Raw genomic sequence first — 13,697 nt, 5'->3', positions numbered from 1 at the left:
ACAGACGTGAGCAACTGCGCCCGAGTCATTCTACACATTTTTTTCATTATATTATAATTTATTTATTGAGATGGAGTCTCGCTCTGTCGCCCAGGCTGGAGTGCAGTGGCGCCATCTTGGCTCACTGCACCCTCCGCCTCCCTTCAAGTGATTCTTCTGCCTCAGCCTCCCAAGTAGCTGGGACTACAGGCATGCACCACCATGCCCAGCTAATTTTTGTATTTTTAGTCGAGACGAGGTTTCACCATGTTGGCCAGCATGGTCTCAATCTCTTGACCTCGTGATCTGCCCACCTCGGCCTCCCAAAGTGTTGGGATTACAGGCGTGAGCCACCGCGCCTGGCCTAATTTTTGTATTTTTAGTAGAGACAGGGTTTCACTATGTTGGCCAAGCAGGTCTCAAACTCCTGACTTCAGGCAATCCACCCACCTCGCCTCCCAAAGTGCTGGGATTACAGACGTGAGCCACCGCGCCCAGCCTACAAATTTATATCTAGCATCTCCTCTCCTCAAGATCTCCTATGTCAAGCACTCCCCAAAGATAGGACCCACTCTCAGTGTCCCTTGTGACTCCCAGCACATAGTAGGTGTTCTATCTAGGCCGTCCTGGAAAGACGCACAAAGTAAAGACTTACTTTGTGCTAGGCACTGTGCAAAATATTTTACATATGTCATCTCATGGAACCCTCACACAATCCTGAGATGGCTATTACTATGATCATCACCATTTTAGAGGTAGAAACTGAGGCACAGGCCAGGCGCAGTGGCTCATGCCTGTAATTCCAGCACTTTGGGAGGCTGAGGCGGGCAGATCACTTGAGGCCAGGAATTCGAGACCAGCCTGGCCAGCATGGTGAGACCCCCGTCTCTACTAAAAATACAAAAATTAGCTGGGCACGGTGGTGCACACCTGTAATCCCAGTTACTCGGGAGGCTGAAGCAGGAGAATTGCTTGAACCTGGGAGGTAGAGGTTGCAGTAAGCCGAGATCACACCACTGCACTCTAGCCTGGCAACAGGAAAAGAAACTGAGGCACAGAGAGGCTAAGTTATTTGCTCAAGATCACAGTTATAAGCAGTGGCATGGGCTGTCTGATTCTAGCCAGTGCTCTCCATACTGCACTGTATTACCACCAATTGAGGGGCTGCAGTGGGAAGGGAAACTTTAGTGTAACCCCCATGAGGATGGGGCCTTGTCTGTGTTTCTCACCACTGCATCCCAGTTCCTGGTACCCAATGGTGACCCAACATCTATTTACTGAAGGCATTTGTTCATAAATGGATGTGCTGGTTTTGCTTGGGTTGGGGGGCAAAGGGTTGCCTTGCACAGGACAGTTGAGTCAGCGGGGATCTCCTTCCTCAATTCTTTTCTCAAAATCCCACTGTGTTGTTTCCAGAAGCTTCAGTCCTCAACCTTGGCCATGCTCTCCAGTTCTGTGGTTCCTACTTTCTTCTTCCTTCAGAGGAGACAGGGCTTGTTCCAGATGTGGGAAGAGGTGGAGAAAGCAAACACAGACCCCATAGACCCAAGTATTATCTTTCTCAAAGCAGCTTGATTTCAGAAGCTGCCAGAACTTGCTTCAAATGCATCCTCTGCCACTTACCTACCTCCCTCATCTGTCACATGGAGAGATTATTAGCATCTACCTCACAGAGTTGAGGGAAAAAGAGTTGATGGTATAAAGTGTCTGGCACCCCAGGAAACCCTCAGTAATGGGAGAGGGTTCCTGTAAGCCAGCTGCCTGGCAAATGTATCCTGCCAGGTGGCCCAGGAAAACCAGAGCAATTCCTGTATTTTGAACTTCAAGGAACAATAGATAATTTTCACCCTGCTGCAACAAACCCTGAAAATGAAGTGTCTTCCCAGTTGCCTGAATTCTCTCATGCTGTCTTATTAATTCAGAGCGGAGGATAAAAGAGATGCCTTTGAATGATAAAGACAAAAAACTTGTTTTTTGGCTGGGTGTTGTGGCTCAGGCCTGTAATCCAGCACTTTAGGAGGCCGAGGTGGGCAGAACACCTGAGGTCAGGAGTTCAAGACCAGCCTGGCCAACATGGCGAAACCCTGTCTCTACTAAAAATACAAAAATTAGCTGGGTGTGATGGTGCGCACCTGTGATCCCAGCTACTCGGGAGGCTGAGGCAGGAGAATTGCTTGAACCCAGGAGGCAGAGGTTGCAGTAAGCTGAGATCACGCCACTGCACTCTAGCCGAGATGACAGAGCGAGACTCTGCCAACAAACAAAACAAAACAAAAAACAAAAAAAAACTTTTGTTTTTCAACTAAATTTTATATTAAAAAATCATTTTTGGACAGTGTGTCACTGTCACCCAGACTGTAGTACAATAGTGTGATCATGGGTCACTGTAGCCTCAGCCTCCCAGGCTCAACCGATCCTCCCACCCCAGCCTCCCAAGTAGCTGGGACTACAGGTGCATGCCACCATGGCCAGCTAATTTTTAATTTTTTTGTAGAAACAGGGTCTCACCATGTTGCTCAGGCTGGTCTTGAACTCCTAGGCTCAAGCGATCCTTCTGCGTTGGCCTCCCAAAATGCTGGGATTACAGGTGTGAGGCACCGCACCATGCCTAAATTTTATCTTCTGAATAGGTACTGTAGGCTTACAGCATACATTTCAAATGACATAAAGGGATAGATATTAAAAAGTGAGTCTCCCTTCCACCTCTTCCCCTGTCAGCCTCTCCCCTCTCCAGGAGCAACAACTAGTATGAGTTTCTTAAGTGTCCCCTGACAAATATGATATGGGGGCTTTTACCTCTTGACGATGTATCTAAAATTGCTCCAAATCAAAACACACAAGGCTGCCTCAGTCTTTTTTTCTTTTTTTTTTTTGGAGACAGGGTCTTACTCTGTGGTCCAGGCTGGAGTACAGTGGTGCAAACATAGGTCACTGCAGCCTCAAACTCCTGGGCTCAAGTGATCCTCCTGCCTCAGCCTCCAGAGGAGCTGGGACTACAGGCATGTGTCACCACACCTGGCTAATTTTTTTGATTTTTATTTTTAGAGAGGGGATCTTGCTATGTTGCCCAGGTTAGCTGCCTCAGTCTTTATGAAAGTTACCCTGTACTGCATTGGGTGGAGCCAGTTAGTTCTTAAGAGGACCATTTCAGGCACCCTCTGTGTTTCAGAGCAAAGTTGTTGGGGTCGGTCTCTATTTTATGTCCCTGAAAGGTACGGCAGCCAAGAATGAGTTAAGTCCACACTTCCCCTCTGCTGTGTGGCTCCCCTCCCTGCCTTACTTATTGGTGCCAAATGGATTTTTCTAAAGCTGAGGAGCTTTCTCAACTTGGGGAAGAAAAGGCAAGAGAGAAGGGTCCAAGTGAGATTCCAGTCCCCCTGTTCTCCACTGATTTAATGGAAAACATACCCCCTATGTCAGCAGATTGTGGAGATAGGACAAAGGAAGTGAAAATGATCAGAAGTTAAAACCTATGGAACTGTAGCCATTGTTTCTGTTTAGAGAATAAGATCACATAGTTTAGGGAGATTTGCCAAGTACCAGCTAACTTGCTCACATTATTCCATCAACCATGCAATGTCACTATAATTACCACTTTTCACAGATGAAGAAAATGAAGCTAAGTCATTTATCTAAGGTGGTGAGAGGCTCCAGAGCCTAAAAAGCTGCATTCCATCCCTCACATGTGGAAGACCAGTCTGGGAGCTGCTCCTTTGAGGCAACTCAAGCATCATCAACTCAAGCGTCATCTCCAAACAAGAAACTCTGAAAAACAGGCAGTGCTTTAGAATCCCTAGAAGCCAAGCCTGAGAGAGAGACCCTCACGGAAGTGATTTACTGGGAGATGGCCCCCAAGTGAAATCTGTAAGGGAGGAGGGAAGCAAGATAGGGCAGGAGAAGAAGCCAAGCAAAGATGTGGATTTGAAACTGGTCCAATCATTCCACAGAACTGATGCTTACGGTTTCTTTTGAGTATATGTAGAAATTGACCTTCTCATCTTAAAATTTGAGAAGTTACATTTGTCTTATCTGAGTTCCTTTCTCAGTAAACCAACCATGAGGCTTCCCAGGTAGTATCAAGGAGCTGAAACTCACCAGATCACTGCATTTGGACAATGACAGTCCAGACCCTTCACCCTTCATGACTGCCTGTCTCCCACGACCTGCTTTCTGTTGACCAACTCCCCTTCCTTATCCTTCCCTGATTCCTGTTTTCCTGCATTTAGTTATATTTCTGCTGTATACACTCCTAATTTTAGTCAGTCAGGGAGATGGATTTGAGACTGATCTCCCATGTCCACAGCAGCAGCTCCCAAAGAAAGCCTTCTTCCCTGGCAATATTCATTGTTTCAGTGATTAGCTTTCTCTTTGGTGAGCAGCAGGACCTAGAAGCAACACTTGGTGTTTCAGTAACAGATTCAGCTGAGTCTAGCCTCAGCTGGATCCCATGGGGAGTCCTGGAGCATAAATGATACTAAGGAAGCTTCTAGGCTTTGAGGCAAGGGGAGCCTTCTATAGGTGTCATTGGCTGCTACCTATAGGGTTGCCAGATTTAGCAAATAAAAATATAGGATAGGCCAGGCATGGCGGCTCATGTCTGTAATCACAGTGCTTTTGGAGGCTGAGGCAGGAGGATTGCTTGAGCCCAGGAGTTCTTACCCATATGTATGTGTGCAAATGCACAGAAATCCCAGTGGACTGACTGATGGGGGAAGGGTGGGGCTGTGCAGAGGGTGTAAGAGACTTTCATTTTTTCAGCAATCTTTTTGTTTGATTTTTTTTTTTGAGACCGAGTTTTGTTCTTGTTGCCCAGGCTGGAGTGCAATGGCACAATCTCAGCTCACTGCAACCTCCGTCTCCCAGGTTCAAGCGATTCTCCTGCCTCAGCCTCCCAAGTAACTGGGATTACAGGCATGCACCATCACACGGGGCTAATTTGTTTTTTGTTTTGTTTTGTTTTGTTTTGTTTGAGTCGGAGTTTCGCTCTTGTTGCCCAGACTGGAGTGCAATGGCCCGATCTCTGCTCACCTCCACCTCCACCTCCTGGGTTCAAGCAATTCTCCTGCCTCAGCCTCCAGAGTAGCTGGGATTACAGGCATGCACCACCACGCCTGGCTAATTTTGCATTTTTAGTAGAGACAGGGTTTCTCCATGTTGGTCAGGCTGGTCTTTAACTCCCGACCTCAGATGACCTGCCTGCCTCGGCCTCCCAAAGTGCTGGGATTACAGGCGTGAGCCACTGCGCCTGGCCTAATTTTGCATTTTTAGTAGAGACAGGGTTTCTCCATGTTGGTCAGGCTGGTCTTTAACTCCCGACCTCAGATGATCTGCCTGCCTCAGCCTCCCAAAGTGCTGGGATCAGGTGTGAGCCACCGCGCCCGGCTGTTTGATTTCTTTTAAAGTGACAGCATCATTTTGGTAACACTAATAATTATTAAATAAAAAATCAGGACCTGCTACTTACATAGTTAGGCACAAGAGGGAGCTGTGGACCACACCTATCTTGTTTGTTTTTTCTCTGCAAAAACAAGCAAAAATACAGAATTCCCAGTTAAATTTGAGTTTCAGATAAACAATGAGTGGGACATCTTTATACTAAAAATGTATTTGTTGTTTATCTGAAATTAACATTTAACTGGGCATCCTGTATTTTATCTGGCAACACTTGGACGTAAGAGGAGAAAAGGTATAGCTTCGCAGGCATCTCCAGTCATCTGAGGGTAGCTCAACTGGGCAGCCAACCCAGCAGGTGGGGGGTGGATGCAGCAGTCAGTAAAGGGGACCTGGGAAGGACAGAAGCACACCCCTTTTGGGCAGGAACTCTGGGGGCAGTACACCAGACAATGGTAAAAAAAGACTAAAAGCCCTTTCCTAGACCATCAAAACCACCCCCATCACCCAGGGAACAGCAAGACAGCCTGGTCCCCTGCCCCAGCACCCACCCCTCTGCCAGCAGCTACTGGAGGACATCTTTTCTCCTTCAGTCATTCCCCTGCTTGTCTGGGGGTTATAGCTGGAGCCCTGCTGTTTAACTTTGTCTCACCCAGCATTTCTGAACTGTATTTAAATGATGGAGGAAACTTTCCTTGGAAGTGATCTTAGAAATCTCCCTCCTAAAAAAATGGCTCCAGGGCCCCAGGAAGGGAGATTTTGGGGAGGGGATAACCACCCTGTAATAAAGCAGCCCGTTTCTGGAGGGGCCTTAAATCCTTTCTTCAAATTCAGAGACCTTCTCCTGGGGGTTCAAAGAGGTCCTTACAAAGAGATTTGCACCCCGTTTTCTCTGGAGGACTCTGCATCCCTGTTATAGGAACCTGGGGGCTCTGTGGGTTTGGACCTAGAAGAGCTCCAGGGAAAAGAGCAGGAGGAGTGGGCAACAGTAATGTCTAGCATAGCCCCAATTGTGTTATAAAAAAAAATCCAAAGCCAACCAGTTTTACACTGCTTACCCATATGTATGTGTGCAAATGCACAGAAACCCCAATGGGCTGACTGATGGGGGAAGGGTGGGGCTGTGCAGAGGGTGTAGGAGACTCTCCTTTTTTAAGCAATCTTTTTGTTTGATTTCTTTTAAAGTGACAGAGCATCATTTTGGTAACACTAATAATTATTAAATAAAAATCAGGACCTGCTACTTACATAGTTAGGCACAAGAGGGATCTATGGACCTATCTATATGCTGCGCCTTCCACGCTGGAAGAAAAAAATGCTTCCTCAGCCCACCCCCAAGGCAGGAGAGCCCGACCTAGAAAGCAGGCTCCCATCCCTTATCTGAAATCCTAAAAAAAAAAACAACTGGAAACCAAGTATCTTCATCCAGCGCCAATGCTTAATCTGAACTAAGGTGAGGCTTACAGCTTTTGTCCCACTTACTGTGGCTACACATACATTGCATGGCAGAAATACGAATGCATTTATTTGACCATGTGTGGTGGCCCCAGACCCTGCAGAGGGCATCACATGATACATGGTATACACACTGTGATACCTTTCCAGGTTGGAATGCTTCTGAATTCAAATCATGTCTGGCCTGAGAGCTTTGGGGAGGGGTTGTCTTGGCAGCCACCTTTCCAGTTGTCCTTCAGGAAGTCACCTGCCCCTGACCCAGCCAGCTTTGGCCTTTGGTCATTGGAATTGTTACCCCCTTACTGCCCCTACGAACTCTTCCTTCTTCCACCCCCTCCTGCAGCTCTTGGTGTGGCCTCAGATGCCTGTTCATTGCCTTGAGGATTTAAAGACCCTAAGATCCAGAAACCAATGAAGGGAAGGTTCCTCCAGGAGCCAAGAGAGAGGGACTGTCTTGTTGCTGAAAGGAGACCCGAGCAGTCACCTGTCCTCTCCCTCTGTCCCTCTGCCAGACTAGGCTGATGATGGTCACAAGACTCTCCTCCCACTGCCAGCACAGGCAACCCCAAGTCCACACCCTGGTTGGTACCAGCCCCAGGGAGCAAATACTGGGCCCCAGAGCCCTGCGGCAGCTGGGGACACCAGAAGAGCCAGCCCCAGGACTGTCACCTGGCAGGTAATTTGAGGATATCTCCACTGCCCTATCTGTGACCAGCCCCGTCCCTCTAAAAAAAAACCCTCTGCTTTTTTGTCTCCTTTCAGGAAATGGAGAAATTGCAAGAACAGCACCCAGTTTGGGGTTGGGGAGGGAGAAAAGGCTGATGAGAAGGTCCAGTCTGTGGTTGAAGGGTGATGCTGGAAGAGCTGAAAGGTGATGGCTCCTCCAAAGCAGAAGGCTGGGGCCTGCACGTGTTAAAATCTGCAGCCACCATTTTAGAACGATGGTAGTTACCTAAGCAACCCATGGTCCTAAGAACAATATCCAGGGCTTGGAAAGTAAATAAGGGGGCCTACATTCAGCATTTATTATAAATATTAGACCCAAAATGTGTTTGAAGGCAGGTATAGCCCCTGGCCAGTAAGCAATCCCTTTAAAAGATGCCTGGGCAGACCCCAGCAGAGCTTCAGGGCTGGCTTCTGAAGCAGCAGCTAGGAGCAGTCACATTTTTTTTTCTTTTTTCTTTTTTTTTTTTGAGACAGAGTCTTGCTGTGCTGCCCAGGCTGGAGTGCAGTGGCGCAATCTTGGCTCACTGCAACCTCCACCTCCTGGGTTCAAGCAATTCTCGTGCCTCAGCCTCCTGAGTAGCTGGGACTACAGGTGTGCACCAACATGCCTGGCAAACTTTTTGTATTTTTAGTAAAGAAGGGGTTTTGCCATGTTGGCCAGACTGGTCTTAAACTCCTGACTGCAGGTGATCCAGCCACCTCAGCCTCCCAAAGTTCTGGGATTACAGGCGTGAGCCACTGCACCTGGCCAGGCCACATCTCTTGACTGCTTTCCATGCCAGACCCCAGAGAGGCAATGAGACTGAGCTGAGACTTCTCCCAAAGGAGAATATTGTTGGGAACAAACAACACTCATATCCAGAGTATGGGGGCAGGGAGAGGATATCAGCAAGGTGAATGAGCCCTTCCAAAGTAGATGACACACCAGTCCTGGTTGTTAAAGAGGCTGGAGTGGAGAGGGCAAGCTGTCCCTGGATATGTCCTTAGCAGAATGATGTCGGAATCCAGGTGGGTTCTGTTTCCTGTCCAGCAGGAAGCTGGGCAGTTGGAAGTCCTTAACTGTGATGAATGAACAACCGGGTGACCTTCTTCAACGGGGGCTCAAGTCAGGAGGTGTGGCCCCAGCAATCTACGGCTGAAGCTGCCACACACTGGCCTGGTCTGGGTGAGCCAATGGAGCCCCAGGTGGATTGGTAAGGTATGTGGGACAGCTCCTGCCTGAACAGGTAAAAGCATTGTTTTCACATGTTACCGTTACCTTGAGTTATATACCGAGAGGCTTCCCTCTCCTCATAAGCTGTGTGACCTTGGACAAAATACTTTACCACTCCATGCCTCAGTACCTCTGCTGAAAAACTGGCACAGTGTCATACGTACAGGGCTGCGTGAAAACACTTAGAATAGCCCCTGGCACATAGTTTAGTCCTCCAGCCTGGCCTGACATACGTTCTAAGAATTTCCTCTGGGCAAAGCAACAAGAATACTCACTGGGGCTCAAATGGAAGATACAGGCTTACACAGGCAATCTCATCAGTTTGATGCATTTGTTACATCACTCACTCCTAGTGTTACCTCTGTCCAGGACAAGGAGCCCAGACTGACTGCAAACTGAGTTCTCACCACTGCTTGTCCTTCTTCAACACCTGACCAGGAGGGTCTGCTCACAGCGGCCCTGAAGGCCCCAACTCCAGGCAGTGAGATCGAGAGACCAGCTGCAGCTGTGATTCCTGGGGCTATCCATTGTTATTTCAGAAGTTCCTGGCAGTCTTTCAGGGGGTGCTGTGATGAATGAGTACTTTCTTCTTCCCGACCATCATCAAAGGCACACACCATAGAGCCCAGGGGGTGTGTGGCAAGGGGTACTCAGAGCTGGCAGTAACCAGCAGGCTTGCTATAGTCACAGAGGCAGGAAGTGAGGCACAAGGGTCTTCCGAGTGCACCCAGAATTGCAGCACCAAGCGAGAACCTGAAAACCCACCTTATAGTTAAAAATGACTCTTTCATACTCTCTGCTCACAACTTGTAGTCAGTGCTTTCTGGTGACAGCAGAGGAGATGGAAGCTGTGTCCAGCTGCAGAACCTGCCTACTGTCCTTCCGGGTTCGGATGGACGGCACACACCCTGCCTGAATGACCCCATGGTGGGCACAGTTCAGGGACTGCTTTTGATGTCATCTTTAGCTGGTATTCAACCCAGAGCATAAGAGTTCCTGTATCCTGTATGGTTTCTGATCTGAGGTACTTATCCCAGGTCTGGGGCTTCCTCACTGATCCCGAGGAAACCATCTCTCATCACCTAGGCCCACCAACACTGAACCCCTCTCCCACTATGCTCAGAATTCTTGGTGAATATAGGAAATGGGAACAAATAAAATGTCTAATATCTACTTTCTTTTCTACTTCATTGATTTTTGTTTTTGTCTGTGTTTCTTCCCTCTAATTTGCTCTGGCTTTGATACTATTTCTTTTCTCATTTCTTGAGCTAGAAGCTTAATTTATTGATTTTTCTTTCCTTTTTTCTTTTTATATAAGAGATGGGGTCTTGCCATGTTGCCCAGGCTGGTCTCAAACTCCTGGGCTCAAGCAGTCCTCCCGCCTTGGCCTCCCAAGGTGTTGAAACTACAGGTGTGAGCTACTCCACCTAGCCTCTTCCCTTCTAATATACGTATTGAAGCCTATAAATTTCCCTCTGAGGCACTGCTTTAGCTGCATCCCAGCTCGATGTCATATTTTCATATCTTCTTCTTGTTTTTAAGCTCTAAGTTCCATTCTTCTCTGGTAAACTGAAATATTCAAACACAGTCCTGAATTCAGATTTAAACTGTAAAGTTTATCTCACTTTATTCCCAGAATGACTTGGCTGTAGATTTTCTGTAAAAAAAATTGGAAAGAGTGAAGCTCCTGGGGAGTTTAGGGCTCCTAAATCCTACAGAAGAAGAGTCAAAAAGAATATTTTGATGACTCTTGCCTTTTGTTTTTGATATACAATTTCCAGTGAATTATTATTATATTATTTTGAGATGGATTTTTGCGCTTATTGCCCAGGCTGGAGTGCAATGGCACAATCTCGGCTCACTGTAACCTCCGTCTCCCGGGTTCAAGCGATTCTCATGCCTCAGGCTCCCAGGTAGCTGGGATTACAGGTGTGTCCCACCACGCCCAGATAATTTTTGTATTTTTCGTAGAGATTTTGCCATGTTGGCCAGGCTGGTCTTGAACTCCTGGCCTCAAGCAATCGACCCACCTCGGCCTCCTCAAGTGCTGGGATTACAGGCATGAGCCACTGCACCTGGCCTTTGATATACAATTTCAACTGGATAAAAATTGCAAACATGATTCCTTAAACCTAATAAATCATCCATGCAAAGACTTCCAAAGCCTGTCAAACAAGCCTTATTTTAAAAAACACATTTTAAAGTTAACAGAAAATCTGCCAACATTGCACCAAATTAGGAGTTCAGAAATAGAAACCACCTGCATGTTGCTGATCTAGACTTATTAAATTTATTTCATGTCATTGTGGTCACTTTTACAGCTGTTTAGACTTATTTTCAATCACATTACTCTTCACAGAATTCACAGAATTCATTAACAAACTAGTATGTTACATCCAAGGGTTCTTAGTAGCACACTGAAATAGAAAAGAGGCCCACGAGTTGTTGCTTGTGTGTGGAACCTGAGTCTGATTACTTAGACAGATGTCTAGAACATTATTGCTTTATTAGGCCTATTTTTAAAAATAATAAATTATTCCTAGGAAACCCACCCTGCCAGGTGCTCATTCTGCGACTGCTGTGGGTTCACTCAGAACATACCTGACTGGTGGGTGCTGAATGAACCTCCCACCCATGTACCCTGCTGCTCCGGACGCTCCGAGGGCTGGAGCAATGCCCCTCCATGCGTGTAAACATTTTCTACAGCTTGCCACTTTCCTCCCTGGTCTTGCAGCCAATGGGCTGCAGTCATACATGGGTCTCTATGTAAAACTTAAATTAGACCTAAACAACAGGGTTCGGCGAATGAGGACTAATGCTCCTATAAAAGCCACTGCCCATGCAAGGGAATACACCTGATGCAACAAAAATATCTTGAGTCTCCAACTATAAGGAATGTCTCAAAGAAAATGTCCTTGATTTAATTATGGTCCAAGGTGGCTGCTTTGCACAAGCTTGTCAGTGACATGAACTTGAAGACTTCATGGTAGATTTCATGGCTGGGGTTTCTTATTTTGTTCCATATGAGTTTCTATTTTGTGAAAAATATCTTGGAGGTTTTCGCGTGGTCCCCAAAGCTCTGGGGAACCGTGGATACCAGGGATAAGGGACGGGCTTCCTCAGGGTCACTGGCGCTCCGACCGCATTTGGGGCAGGATCCCTGAGAGTGGTGGCTGCGTCAGACTTGGGGGATGGGAGCAGATGCTGTGTGCAGAATGCAGGCTGCAGTCGGGGCCTCAGTCCAGCTTCTTGTTGTTGTCTGTGTTGTGCACAGAAGCTAAAAAGTCGATTATGAGCTTGGCTGTCTTCCTGGGTCTTTCCATCACTACCGAGTGCCCACAGTTTTCCAGAAGCTCCACCTGGCAGTTGGCAATTGACTTGGCCAACATGTCTGCCCCAGACACATCCAGCACCTGCTGGGCAAGAAAGGGAGCTGGATGATACACAAAGATTCAGACACCCACGTGTGCACTCTGTGGACAGAACTTCCACCAAGGCCTGGCAGGGGTCAGTGGGGCAGGAGGATGTGAATTTTAGGACCAAGTCCCTTTGGTGTTGGGGCTTGTGGCTGTCTGAATGGAAGTAACCATGATGCCTCCTGTTTTATTCTGCAACTCTGTGCCAGGAGTTGGGCTGATGTCAGCAATACTGAAGTAGAAAACAAACGTTCCTTGCCCTTGAGGAGGTTATGGTATGGTGGGGAAGTCAGAGAGCACAGGGGATGAGCAGGGTCGAGGGAAGACCTCGTTCCTGAGTCCCGGGACAGCAGAAAGGTGACAGGGGAGGAGCATTCACGGATGTGGGAATGGCACAGGGTGGGAGATCATGGCGAGTGCAGGGGCCACCAAGGAGCATGGCGGCTGAGACACCAAGCACATGGGCAGTGGGGGTGGCATGGTGGGGAGAAGGGGCAGAGAGGAGGGCGCTGCTCCTACAGCCACACGGACCATGGGGAACCACAGGCTGTGTTAAGGTGAGTGACTTGATCGGGCTGGCCCTGTGGCTGGTTAGGGCAGCCCAAGCTGTAGGAAGGATGCAAGAGGGGAAGGCTAATTATCACAAGCTGGGGGTATCTCTTTATTTGTTGAAACGGAGTTTCACTGTTTCGCCCAGGCTGGAATGAAGTGGCGCGATCTCAGCTCACTGCAACCTCCGCCTCCCAGGTTCAAGTGATCTTCTGCCTCAGCCTCCCCAGTAGCTGGGATTATAGGTGCCCGCCACCATGCCCGGCTAATTTTTGTATTTCTAGTGGAGATGGGGTTTCACCACGTTGGCCAGGCTGGTCTCGAACTCCTGACCTCAGGTGATCCACCTGCCTCAGCCTCCCAAAGTGCTAGGATTACAGGCCTGAGCCACCGCACCCAGCTGGAGGTCTCTTTGAAGGTCCTCTGGGGATCCCCAGAGCTTTGTGTTTCTTGGCTTTAACCTCTGCAGATATGGGGAATGCTTTTCCAACATGAAAGCCAGAACTTTTCCAGGGCTGACCCTTTTCAAACAACTCATTTCCTCTCCTTTTCCTCTGGGTTCCCAGCTACTATGCCAATCCACCTCCATCTTTTTCCCCAACATCCGCCCTCAGAAGTGGATCCGCATTCACTCCCCTTCTCTTAGCTGCCTTTACCTTCAATTCATCCTAGACAAGAGGGCCCCTCCTCCCCATCCTTAACGGCAAAAGCAAAAGCCCCAACAAACTCAAGCGCCTTCTGTGTCTTTGCTCTATTCTCACCAACTCAAATTATTAAAACCAAGATTTTCTGCCCACTGGGGAGTTAAGGTAAGAGGATGCCTCAGTCAAGGAAAAGAGTCCTGCAGGGCATCCCTGGACCAGGAAAAGGAACAGCTAATGGGGAGCTTAACAGCTAATTCCAGCCAAGGAAATGGAAACCTCTGCCTTGTCACTCACTCACAGCTAAGGCTGCCACGGCAACCCACT

General features: G+C 48.0%; 1 protein-coding gene across 5 annotated transcripts in view; it reads right to left on the bottom strand.

Annotated features, from left to right (window-relative positions):
* Positions 1-11,029: 11,029 nt before the first annotated feature.
* Positions 11,030-13,697, bottom strand: part of ABHD6 (abhydrolase domain containing 6, acylglycerol lipase) — a 55,131-nt gene continuing 52,463 nt past the window's right edge. For 3 of the 5 annotated variants that reach the window (XM_016941390.4, XM_016941389.3, XM_009445719.4), the window contains one exon: positions 11,030-12,180. In XM_016941390.4, coding sequence (XP_016796879.1) covers positions 12,001-12,180 — 180 coding nt within the window. In that variant the 3' untranslated portion in view covers positions 11,030-12,000. The remainder of the gene's footprint in view (positions 12,181-13,697) is intronic. The other 2 variants (XM_016941391.4, XM_016941392.4) reach the window with 1 other exon arrangement.

The sequence above is a fragment of the Pan troglodytes genome, chromosome 2 (genome assembly GCF_028858775.2).
Source record: "Pan troglodytes isolate AG18354 chromosome 2, NHGRI_mPanTro3-v2.0_pri, whole genome shotgun sequence".
NCBI lineage: Eukaryota > Metazoa > Chordata > Mammalia > Primates > Hominidae > Pan > Pan troglodytes.
This window is presented reverse-complemented; position numbering and strand designations above follow the sequence as displayed.